The sequence below is a fragment of the Peromyscus eremicus genome, chromosome 7 (genome assembly GCF_949786415.1).
Source record: "Peromyscus eremicus chromosome 7, PerEre_H2_v1, whole genome shotgun sequence".
Classification (NCBI taxonomy): Eukaryota; Metazoa; Chordata; class Mammalia; order Rodentia; family Cricetidae; genus Peromyscus; species Peromyscus eremicus.
The window spans coordinates 62,463,152-62,476,199 of record NC_081422.1 but is presented as its reverse complement, the minus strand read 5'-3'; the positions used below and the strand labels follow the sequence as shown (position 1 = coordinate 62,476,199).

The 13,048-nt window shown below is 40.5% G+C and overlaps 1 protein-coding gene across 1 annotated transcript in view; it reads right to left on the bottom strand.

Annotated features, from left to right (window-relative positions):
• Vps13c (vacuolar protein sorting 13 homolog C) overlaps nucleotides 1-13,048 on the bottom strand; it is a 152,753-nt gene that overhangs the window by 40,186 nt on the left and 99,519 nt on the right. The window contains exons 49-58 of the mRNA XM_059268181.1: nucleotides 11,649-11,896; nucleotides 10,441-10,670; nucleotides 9,142-9,234; nucleotides 7,080-7,445; nucleotides 6,645-6,731; nucleotides 4,510-4,659; nucleotides 4,083-4,347; nucleotides 2,959-3,119; nucleotides 1,835-1,956; nucleotides 893-1,187 (exon numbers count right to left, since the gene is read on the bottom strand). Coding sequence (XP_059124164.1) covers nucleotides 893-1,187; nucleotides 1,835-1,956; nucleotides 2,959-3,119; nucleotides 4,083-4,347; nucleotides 4,510-4,659; nucleotides 6,645-6,731; nucleotides 7,080-7,445; nucleotides 9,142-9,234; nucleotides 10,441-10,670; nucleotides 11,649-11,896 — 2,017 coding nt within the window. The remainder of the gene's footprint in view (nucleotides 1-892; nucleotides 1,188-1,834; nucleotides 1,957-2,958; nucleotides 3,120-4,082; nucleotides 4,348-4,509; nucleotides 4,660-6,644; nucleotides 6,732-7,079; nucleotides 7,446-9,141; nucleotides 9,235-10,440; nucleotides 10,671-11,648; nucleotides 11,897-13,048) is intronic.

Sequence of the window (13,048 nt, the reverse complement as noted above, 5' to 3'; positions counted from 1 at the left end):
AAATGTACCACTCTTGCAGTGGACCTGAATTCAGCTCCCAGCACCCACATCCAGGGGCTCACAGCCACCTGTAACTCCCAACTCCAAGAATGAGGCCTTCTTCTAGACTCCTGGGATGCTGCACTCACACATGTACACACACACACACACACACACACACACACACAAACACACACACTTAAAAACAAAGAATAAACCTTTTTAGCAATAGAAACCTGGCTTCCCTACTGTGGCCTTCTTTTGGACAACAGATGCTATTTGATTTGCTTAATTAACTTTTGTCTCCATACTCAGGAAGGGATCATTGTTTGACAAAGAAAAGGAATCATTAAGGTTCCAGACACTTCCTAAGGCCATTGCAATTTAAAACAACATAGAACGTGCAAATTTAATCATATTTATAACATCCCATGTGTCCATACGGCAGATAGTGAATTTTACTTTCAGCGTAAACTTTAAGGCAAAGATCAGGATGAAATATTTCCATTTTCATTTTTTCCTCTCCTTTAGACTTAACATAATAAAGAAACTTTTAATTTACAACAAACGCAGCAGAGAAAAGAAGCAGGAACTGGGAAGCCGAACTCCTGGGTTTACATCCCAGCTTCACCACTGTCTAGCAGTAGGACCTTGGGTCAATCATTGACCCCTCTGCGACTCAGTAACAGGGGCCAAAAGGTCTGCACCCACTGCAGAGGCTACGGTGAGGACTGGAGCATGCTAATACAGAGAAAACACACAGTAGAAGGCCGAGCGGCACAGCTGCGCCAGGTTAGCTAGAATAAACGCCTCTTAAAAACAGGCAACACCAACTTAGACTGACACCACGAAACAGAACAAGAATTTACTCTGTACAATAATAATGATAATCATAAAAATTCAAGACGCAAACCTCAAGCAAGTATCTTAGCGAATACGGGAGAAGGTTCCGCAAGGTGAGAGGAGGGTAAAGGTGGATCACGTAGGCTGGGTCCCAGTCTTCCCCGTGGGCACCGATGTAGCTCAGCTCATCAGGCAGGGCGACCGTGTTCACGATGAGCGGTAAGAAGTTGACTTCCAATGCAGGGCACTGTAGCATGCACCTGACCTCCTTGCTACGGTGAAGCTCTTCCTTCCAGGAAATGTACGTGGTGGACTGAGTGTACTGCTGCTCTAAGCTTCCAGCCGGCTGAACGTACAGCTGACATCTACAGAGGGGTCAACAGAAGGGAAGGAAAAGAACCTCAGATCCTTCATTGTGACTCACTAAGGTGGGTGCTGATATTCTTACAAATGCAGAAACCACTGCTAAGAAAGCTCAGAATATGTCCAAAATGACAGAACTGCCCCACAGAGGAAGGACAACTTAAATAGTTTCATTTTGACTCTAAAGACAAGCTAATAAAATATATAATCTTAGAAAATTGTAAGGCATCAAATATATGATGAGGAATTTATATTGTAAATTCAATGGTAACACATGTATTTCTACTCAAAAGAATAAACTCTTAAGTGTCCTAAAAATAGCTGTTGTATGGCTAGGGCAGTAAAAATGTGGGGCTGCTCTCCCTAAAATGTTGAGATCCAATTCATAAAACTAAGAATACACAAGTTCCTTTTCTTTTACAACATTTATTTATTTATATAATTAACAACCCACATTAATTGTACTAATTAGCAGGCTTCACTATGGCATTTCCACACACCCTATGCTAACTGTGCACACTTACCCTTCTGTACTCCACCCCCAACACCCCAAGACCCTAAAATTTTCTCCGCAGTGCTGCCCATCCATCCCCAGCTCTGGTGACCACAATCCCATTTGGAAGCTTAATACATCCACAGACGTGCGCACCTGTAGGAATCCAAAGGGACATGGAACTCCTCCTCAGGCCTGGCTATTCCAATGCGCTCAAATAGCTTAACATTCTTGACAAATTTGTAGATGATAAATGCTATCGAGAAGTGGTTTTTAATCTGTTGGGATGGACATAGAAATGTTTTTTAAAGTGATATATAAGTTAAAAAGAAAGTATTAGCAATACAAAGATTTACTACAGATCTAAAAAGCTTCAACTTAATATTGGAAGGTATCTCAACGGGCTAACAATAATATTTAGGTATTTAAGTGTTATATACCAATGTTAAACTTCATGTTTAAGTGACACTTCCAAGTCGACATTGCCACGTCATCTACATATCACATGGACATTGTTAGTTTATGCCACCACTATTAAGGATGTACCACTCTTGAAGATTTCAGCCATGTTTTCCCCATTACAGCCTCCCATTAACACAGCACGTGAGAAAGAAAAGAGCAAAGCCATGGAGCTCTTCTCCTGACTGCCCTGTGCTGTGTCCTGCAGCTAACAATGAACTGCGATGTGACAGGGTCCAGATGTGAATTATTTCCCATCCGTACGCACGAATCAGGCAGGGAGAAATGTTCCTTACACTGACACATAAAGCCTGTAGGGACACTGGAGAGACATAACCCCAAAAGCAGACAGAAAAATGTTTATACAGATTAAAATGCCTTTCTTTTTTTCCATGAGAGTCGGTCATTCTAAACACCTCACACACATCCGAAAAATACAACCTCAAGTGATGACAGACTAAGAGAACAGAAGGCTATTCTACTTGACAATCAACCATAATTATAGCATCTCAGTCCAAATTCCCAAAAGAACCTAATAATGCTTAGATGTTTAAGGGTTCCAAATCTCTAAAGGAACATAAGTGCTATGGGTTTATGGGCAGTAAAACTGGACTTAAAAAAATAAATAAATAAAACTGCTTTTCAAGCCATTTAAAATAAACCATAGTGACAGAGCCAGGCAGGAACAGAAGCTGGTTCACTTGGCCATTTATTCCTGAGTCATCAGAGGTGCCCGGGAAGTTCCACTGCACTTCTCTAACCCAGCTAAATGACTGGATTCTGCCTGGCACTCCCAAGGGACACACGTGGTCACACATTACCTGCAGAGGCGAGCGGAGAGTGATGACCTTATTCCCTTCTGTTGCGTCAATCTGCACCAGCACAGAATCAGAACGGCTGGCACTGGGATTCCGTACATTATACAGTCGCCTGCCAGGCCTGGCCACAGGGACACTGCCCACTTCTGTATAGCCGTGTGGTACTAAAGCAGAGCACAGTGGAAGACAATTATAAATATTCACTTTTTTTTTTTTTTTTTGGTTTTTCGAGAAAGAGTTCTCCGTGTAGTTTTGGTGCCTGTCCTGGATCTCACTCTGTAGACAAGGCTGGCCTCGAACTCACAGAGATCCGCCTGGCTCTGCCTCCCGAGTGCTGGGATTAAGGGCATTGTGTCACCGCTGCCCAGCATAAATACTCACTTTTTAATAATAACAAACCCTGGACCTAGAGGGATGGCTCAGAAGTAAAGAGCACTTGTTGTTCTTGCAGAGGACCTGGGTTCAATTCCCAGCACCCATATGGCAGGTCACAACCATCTGTAATACAGTTCTAGGGGATCCAAAGTCCTCTTCTGGCCTCCAAGGGCACCATGCATGCACATGGTACACACACATACATGTAAGCAAAATACTCATAAAATAAATAAATAATTTAAGCAAAATAACAACATGTCATCATTAGATATGCTTGCTCATCATTAGAAAAACGTGTTTTTCTAAGACTCTGAGATTAAAAAAAAAAAGAAAAACAACTAATAATATAAAACTTTTGCCCCAAACAATGAGGGGTTGAATATGTTGAAAACAAATAAAATCCAACCTATTTTTTTTTAATTCTCTAAACTAGGTAACAACAATGCCCTTGTCTTTGTAATGATATTATTACCATCAATATTTTAGACTTCTGCTTATGACCACTTTTTTCCTTTAACTGAATACTCATCCTTTTTGAAACATACTACTTATTTTTAGGGCACAGCAATAATCAAGTTTTATAGGATACTTATTAAGGTCAATTTATGTCTAGAAAAACCCAGAGATGAATTATCAATTATTTACTGCAACCTCTGACAATGTCTCACGGGACATCTTCAGTAAAACAGTATTGGATGATTTAATAAGCTGCTACAATTTCTGCGATGCTCTGGAGAACGCAGCATGCCTACCGAAGGTCAGCGTGAAGAAGGAACTCTCCTGCCGACTCAGGACCGACAGCTTGCCTTGACGTGAAGGCTCCAGGCTGGCATATTCCAGCTCCAACTGCTGACCAGCACCCACATCATAAAGGTCATTCTTCTCCAGGGAACCCATCATCCTGAGGTTACGACTGGGCTGCACCTTAATGGGAACACCTAGGGCATTTCTGACTGTAAAAGGAGCCCTGTCTTTTAGAGAGTAGTCGAAAGTGGAAGCAGCTCCCTCCGAGAAACCCTGCAAAGGAACACAGCACAGTAAAACCCCAGCAGTGTATTTCTTAGGAGCACTTTACCACAGCTACACATTTTCTGAAATTCATTTTGATGAAAAAAAAAATCCATATATGTTTCCTTCTTAAATCCTACATTAAATGTTCCAAATCAGAATCACACATACTTTTGCTAAATTGTTGAAAACATTAAGACAACTTTTGGATATTGTGATATTCATCGTAGCTCCTGAAGAAATATGAACTGCCATTTGTGGTTCAGGAATAAAATCATCCCCCGGCATCAAACTTTTATCCTGGATCGGGTTCTTCTTCACCTAGGAAGATAAACACCACACAGAATTTAAGTTTTCAGCCAACTAGCCAATGATCACTTTTAAAAGCTCAACACTAAAGATTCAGCTGAACTGGTTAGTTCACAACATGGCTCCTCAAAATCTCCTTTTCAACCATAAGGAGCATCCCTGTGATTCGGCAAAGATCAGCAGCCTTCTCTCTGCACTTAGGTCATGGACAAGGAAATGCTCAACACGATGCCAAGGTCAAAGCATGAGGACTCAGCCACACTTTCTGACTCCTTACACTGCCAGGGCAAGCTAGCTCCTGAGCATGCGTGACTTGGTGCTGAGGTCCTTAGCAACTGAGCGTGACTCCAAAATCTAACTGATTCTGGAAATGTCATCTGGAGATAAGATGATTTTTCCTATGCTTTTGTGGTAAGTAATATGGTAAGCCTTTGGATTACATTTATTGCAAACAACATTCATGATTTTATTCCAATAGCATTTCAAAACCTTTGTTAAGCCGGGCGGTGGTGGCGCACGCCTTTAATCCCAGCACTTGGGAGGCAGAGCCAGGTGGATCTCTGTGAGTTCGAGGCCAGCCTGGGCTACCAAGTGAGTCCCAGGAAAGGTGCAAAGCTACACAAAGAAACCCTGTCTCGAAAAACCAAAAAAAAAAAAAAAAAAAAAAAACCAGAACAAAACAAAAAACCTTTGTTAAATATTCTCTCAGTCTCATTATGCCAGAGAGAGATAGACCAGATACTATCTCTACTTTAATCAGGAGGAGTAGGGATAGAAGGTAAGTGAGTGGTCATCCTTAAAAAAGAATTTGCTATAGCAGTTTCTATATGTGAGACTCCTCCATCAGTGGCCTCAGCGAGGATCAGTGGTGATGGTCTGTTAGTAGCACACATCTCACATTTCTGCATGCCTAGAAAAACATACTTCAACATTAAGGATTGTAAAATACTAAGTGTCAAATAATAAATGTCAAAAACAGAGAGTTTATAATAATATTAATTCTCAATTTGGGAGGTTCTACTCATGAGTTTTATCTACCAATATGTACTATATTAGAAATGAAAACTGAGAACACATTTAATATTTAAAAATAAAAATTATGTATTAACCTTTTTTTTATTCTGTGTGTCTTTTACATCAGTACATCATGTATCTTGATCCCATTCATTTCCCCGTCCCTTCACATCCACACTCCACCCCTGCACACCCTCCAAATAAAACAAAATTTAACGGTAAAAAAAAAAAAAAGAAAGAAAGGGAAAACCTTAAAAATCTCATCACGGAAGCTGCAGTGTGACAGTGAGGCATGCTGTAAACCCCTTTGTCCATTTTTATTTGCAAGTGTTCATGGCAAAAAGTCATTGGTCTGGTTCAAGGCCTCCAGCTTCTACTACCGTATCGATGCTGGGTCCTGTGGTCATAAGAGGAGAACTGTCCCGGACCCCCGCCAGCTGCAACACTTGGGAGAGCAGGTCCTGCACCTCACCAGGGCAGCACAATAGAGCCATCCCTGTTAGGTCAGGTGTGTGTGAGCCAGCCCTGAAGTTGTGAGCATGGGAGAGCTGTCCCCATTTCTCACCTGTCTTATGGTGGCATGGCCTGTGGGAGGTGGTAGAGCTGGCCCTGTGGTCATAAGAATGGGAGTGCTATCCCTGATATTAACATTTTAATGGAAAAATTATCTTAAATATATAAACATAAAGAGAGTCTTTGACAAGTGCCTTGAAGGCCTGCAGTAAGAGATTCTCGTTTCTGCTATACATACAGCCTGCTGAACTTCAATATTCAGTCTCTCAAAAACTATACTGTATATCATGAGAAAATAGGAATAAGAATTATATATAATGTTTTCACTATTACTATGAAAGGAGATATCACCTCAAGAACTTTTTAAGGGTTTTCACAGACCCTGGAACAAATCTTGGAAAAATCACTGAACTGAAAACTCCTAAGAATGATGCTTGGCATCACGCTGTGCAAAGCACTGGCTTCCTTACATTAAGTTTCAAGCTCCACGGTTTTTTCCCCTCCACTCTTTCAATCAGTGGTTCCCAGACTGCATGGATTTCGTTATAATAGTGAACCTGAAAAGGTACAGAATTTCCATTACTTGGTTGTTCAACATTAATCATATAATTATGTAATCAGTAGAAAACATATATTAAACTACTGTTTTATATCAAAAGCCATTTTAAAAGCCCACCTAAAGAAACACACAAAAATACAATGTAATCCCCCACTTTCTATTGCTCTACTTCCATGGAATACTTAACAAGAGATTCTTTAAGAGTAATTATCCCATGGAATTCTACACCATCACACTGAACATTAGACTATGCCATCTGTTCACGTGGAGACTTGCTACAGCTGTGCATCTTACTTCTGCAATGGTACTTTCCAGCTGTGCTCTGGGGGTGCCAATGTGGCCATACCTCTAGGGTCATGTCAGCAGCAGCAGCCATTAGAGAAGTCCAGTTTTTAACATTTCCAGAAAACTTAGACTCTGCCAGTAACAAGGGCACGGTGCGATGCCCGAGGCCACATTCTAAGGTGACTTGAACGGACTCCACAGCAATCACACAATTCTCCTCTACTGGTGGATGGTCAAAGTCTCTGAAATTTTCTGTCACTTCTGTTGCCATGTCAACACCAAGAAACCAAGAGTTATAGTCAGTGATAGACTTGACAGCCCAGAGATTGTCCATCTCCTTATCAGTGTCCCTCGACTCATCTTCTTTGGCCTTTGGAGACATGGCAGCCAGGATTGTCATCACAGTATTAAGGATTATAGGTGAGATCTTTAAAAAGGAAAGCAGAAAAGTATTTAGAATAGATACCTTCCCAAGAGAGAATTAAAACACATGATTTCAAAAGTTAAAGATTAAGTAACTTAAATTTAAATATACTAAGTTCTGAACAAAGGAAAGTAAGAAAACAGGAATTCAACTAACTGCTTAACAATTTCAGCCCAGGTTGCCTGGAATTAAGTAGTCCATGTTACACCAACGGTCAAAAGGCAAAGGGGAAACTAATCACTCAGAATCAGACGACGTCACACGAACATCAACAAAAGTTTACACACGCAGCCAACTTTTTCACGGCGCTCCTAGCTAACTTCACTAATCAAGGTCAAAAGCAGGAGGCTGAGATCAGAGACCCTTTCATCAGACCCCAGATTTTAGAAATTATGCCTGCTCATCGCTGGAGAGTGTCCTGAGGGCTCACTCTCATTCCTCTCTCTACCTCGGTGCTACACAAATAACACCTTGAATCCAGCCGGCACCCTCAGCCCACCCTCAAACGCCACCAGCACAACTGTTTTTAATGCCACATCTAGGCAAGGCATTGTTGTGTTAAAATCCCTGGAAACTTTCCAGCACTATCAGACTAGATTCAAACTCTCCTTGGCTGTGTACAAAAAGTTCCTTGTGAGGCAGCGCCTGATGGATTGGCTAGCCAGAGTTCTCCAGAGTTTGAAACACCTTGGGGTAAATAACTTAGAAGAATCCCTTTACCATTCATTTCTCACAACCTCCACTCCTCTAATAGGCTGAAGAGACATAAGACATCACCAAATAGAGACTCCAGCACACACTACTTCTTTACTGATCGTCAGCTGAGACCTTTGTTTTCCCTAGCCTTGTGAACATATCCTACAGTTAAGGAGTGCTCAGAGTCTTACGCTCTACCACACCATCTGTCCAGCCACAGCGGCCCACCCTCTAAGTTCTTAAGTTCAAATTCTTCATACTTTGTGCATACTGCCAGTTCTATAGGGATAGCCTTTTCCTCCTCTTCACCAATCATCCAACTTTTAAAGACTCAGTTCAGGAAGCCCTGTTTGCAGGGAGCTTTGCTTACGCACTGGTCTGGCCGTTGCTTTTCTCCCAACAGCACCTTGTGTGTGCTGCTTGCCCCAAAGACTATGATCACTGTTTTCCTTCTCTCTCTTATGTGTGACATTAACTCTCTTGCAGGAAAGAACTATGATTACCCAATGTCCGACACAGGACATGTTTACACACAGTAAGAGAAAAAAGTGTCTGGCACAGTGTGATGGCACACACCTTTAATCTAATCTCTGTGGCAGAGTCAGGGGGATCTCAGAGAATTAAAGGCTAACTGGGGCTACAAAGTAAGACCCTGCTTCAAAAATAAAAAATAAAATGCTTATTGAATAAATAAACAATATATACTGATATTAAATATTATCCCAGCAGTTAACCTAGTGTCTTAGAGAAAATACATATAAATTTAAAGAGGTTTTGTTCCACTTAGTATTCCATGTATTTAAATTGGTAAATTCATTAGTTAGCAAAACACAATTTAAGACTATCCAGTTAAAGTCAGAAAAATACACTGTCATTTACACAATACTGCAGATGAAATCAATTTAAGTCTTAATTAAATCATTATTGGTCCCTGAAAATATACAATACTGCATAAAAGTAAAAACGAATCTTCAGTCAAAGAATACGTATGAAAGGCACCAACCTTAATTACAAACTCTTTAACCATGATATTTATGTTTTGTTTTCCTGAAGCCCATGTGCACTTTTCCATAAATAAAGAGCAGGGTTGTAACACCTAGAAACAGAAAAATGAAAGTCACATTCCCCCAGTAACGGATCCATTATGTACCACCACACACTTGTAAGAACTAGCCCAGCTTTACTACAAGCAAAGGAACATTAGCTGATGCTCTTAGTGACTCTCTTCTACACTAGAAAAAAGTTGGCACAGTTCAAGGACTCTAAGTAGTTCTGAAAAGGGCCCTCACTCCAAATCCAAAAAAAGAAGGAATGGGGATGCGGGTTTACTATCCCAAAGTATTCCCCTCTTGCTGAAATACCTTCTAGATGATGCCTTGAATAAAATGCACCTTTAAGGTAACTATAAACATGAGCTAATGCCTAGGGTGTACTGAGTACATGATGTTTCATGAAGACTAATTGGCTGTGAATACCACAGACGGTCCTTCTGTGGACAGATCTCAAGTTTTCAAACTTGATGACTGCACTATGAAGCCTGGAATCCTATATATGTCATTAAAGATATAAAGTAGCTTTGCTTCTTAATAAATGAGGCCATGACAATGGCACAATTATGGTGCTTTTTAATTAGAACCTATCTTCAATGAAATGACTGCTCTCAGTTTTCTGTGACACATAAAAGATGGCATGTCGAAGAATAATTCATGATCAATTACAGAGACTTGTGCTCCACTTCTCTGTGCTTACAACAGAGCTCAAAAACTCTTCAGATTCAAAACAATGCTGCAAGTGAGTCAAGCAACATAAGATTCTCTTTCCACAAAGTTATAGATATGGCACTAAAAATCACTGGCATAAGTAAGGTAATTAGCGAAAAAGCACAAATTTCAATAATAATGAAAAGCATAATTTAAATTAACTTTTAACAACAGAATGCAACCCTCTCTTTTAGTCATATGACTCCAATTAAATTTTTTTCATACCAAGTTTGTTTTTTTCATTCACTCATTGGTTATATTGCAGAAAACAAATAGAAAGCTGGGGGAAAAAAAGAAAAAAAACCACTGGGTCCTGATCAAATTCAAAATCTATCCACTAGAAATGCAACAACAAAAAGAGTTCATCTGGAGGCACCCCTACTTCTGCCACTGGTGGGCATGACTAAGCCTCCTAATACTGTCCAACCTCAAGGCCCGAACTGTCAAGCCCACGTCTGTGATGTGCAGCAAGCTCTCCCTAGCAGAGTCTAGGATTCCACTCTCCCCCTGGCTTCACCAGCAGTGTCCATAGTCTTCCTCACCGTGGTGACACTCTTCCCTCTCCTTTCTCTCAAGAAGGGGCAGGCGAGCACTTTCAGATCTCTCACAGAAGCTTCCATCATCTGCTCAAGTTTGGAGGTTGACAGGGAGACATTACACTGGAATGAGGCCGTCAGAGCAGGAGCATCGGCCCTGGTCAGGTTGGCCACGAACACCACTTCTGGGTCTGTGAGCATGGCCTTCAAGGTCATATTTGGCCTCACAGACTCATCTGAAGAAACAGCAGGGCAAGAAAATTTTAATGCAAATCTTCACAACAGGCCATCTATCCATTGCTGAGTATATAGATATATATAAAGATGCAATCAGAAATCTAGCCGAAGACGGTCATTACTACTGGAGCATTTAGACAGGTCATGGTTTGGGAGGTTCCTTGGGACAGAATGCAGGTACATGCACATATAAGCAAACATGCAATGTGTTAAGTAAGGCTGCAGGGCCAGGAGCAGAAATCAGAGAGAGCTGTGAGGAAAAGACTCCAATGAAGCAGATTAACCACTAGTTCACTTCAGTCTCAGCCAAAAGACCACTCTCCATGCCATATGATCTACAGGCATGACCACTATCATGTATGACCACTATTCAAATCATCACAGCAAATGGGAAAATAATATTCCAATCTTGCCAATGCACACTCAGTTTGTGACTTTGCCAGGTTTTACATCACAGAAAACAAAATCAAACACAATACCTGACCTTAAAAAAATTTTAAATTTAACACAGAGAATCATCAATCTACTTGATAAAGCGGGAGTGTAACAACTACCAAGTTGAAATGGCTTCTGCAGTCTCCCTCAAAGTTTAAGGAACTAAAGGCAGTTCTGGGTCAGCCATGCCGTGTCCTCTCCTGTCCCCACTTCCCCCTTCTAGCTTGTCTGTTGCCCGTCAATGCACTGGAAGTCTTTTATAAATGACTTCCTTCTATAAAACAGGTAATCACTGACTGGTTAACTCCCTGTTTCGGGATGAAGAAAACTCTGAATGGAGCCAGAATAGTTTCCGTACTATCACAGAACACATCTATTGTAACTCATTTAAAAACAATTACTTCCTGGAGTTTTACAAAGAATGTGCTTAAATCTAAAAGCCCAGCTTTGCTTCCTCAAATTCTCCACCCCTGGGTTCTGCTTGTAACTTTTTTTAAAATATAGACATCTTCATGCAGGACAGACAGGTAAGTTCTCCTAACCTTTCTCCATCTTGACTCTCCCCACGGCAGTCTGTCTTGACGGAATCTGTATTTCTTTTGCTATGTTTTCTGGACTCTGAGGCATAGCTTTGATGAAGAAATCAGCCACGGTCATCAGAAACTCCACACTGGCACACACGTATAGCTTATCAAGAACAGCATCGATCTCGCTTCCATTTTTATCTTGTCTATAACTTACATCAATCATAGAACTGTTGTTGTCTTGGTCATTCTTTCTGTCAATCATCCTGAAAGACAAACATGCCATTCACTATTTTACTCCTCTTTCTCCTGCCAAGATAACAAAGGGATGGAAATGTTCCCTCGCATTTTAATCATCTTCCTTTTACCCTTCAGTTTCTAATCTGAATAGAAAATACAACGGTGTTAATTGGAACGTAATCACCCAATTAGCAACCAAGACATGGCTGCCTAATCTCCAAAGAAAGATTCATGTGATTAAGCAATTATGGGATGTTCTGTAATTATAATGCAATACCAGAGAAACCAATGAGTGCTGGAAATGACCTTGGGCAATTAGCAATGCATGAGCACAGTCCCTCAAAATACAACACAGCCTTTTTATTCCACTAAGTAAGACCCCCTGAAATAATTTATCTGTATAATTTGATTGCCATATAGAATTTATCCCTATAGTGCTCAATGCAACCTAAAACAACAAGTGTTCTTCAGTATCTACAGTGATAGTTCCTATACACCCTCACATGTGATGAACAGATTAAGGCTACCAAACACGATGATTTCATCAATCAATCTGTCACTATTGCCTAAAGAGCTGTGAACAGCTCCCTTGGCCATGAAATTTGTAACTAGAAAAGTTGGTTGCATGATAGCACACTTTCCTTGCTTGTTCACTTCTCTGAAAACCACAGGGTTCAGTGGAATCCAGTAAATAGACAATGCTGTCCAAGTTTAAATATCAATATAGTCTTTCACAGACAAAAAAGTACAAAATATGACACATCTCATTACATGAGAATGTAATAAAAACACAATTAAGCAATTTAGGTTACATACATACTTCCATATCTCATACCAGACTGATACAAGTTAATCTTTTTGTTGTTGTTGTTGTTGTTGTTGTTTTCAAGACAGGGTTTCTCTGTGTAATAGCCCTGGATGTCCTGGAACTCACTCTGTAGACCAGATTGGCCCCAAACTCACAGAGATCTGCCTGTCTCTGCCTCCCAAGTGCTGGGATTAAAGGTGTGTGCCACCATCAGCTGGCAAAGTTAATCTTTCAAAATGGGTTGATAATGTGACAATGCTACAGAGTATATTCCTACTAAAACTGAAAGAAATTCTGTAGAATTGTTTTCAAAGACAAAATAAACAAGAAAAAAAAGGATGCACAAATTTAAGAATTTTGAAAAATAATA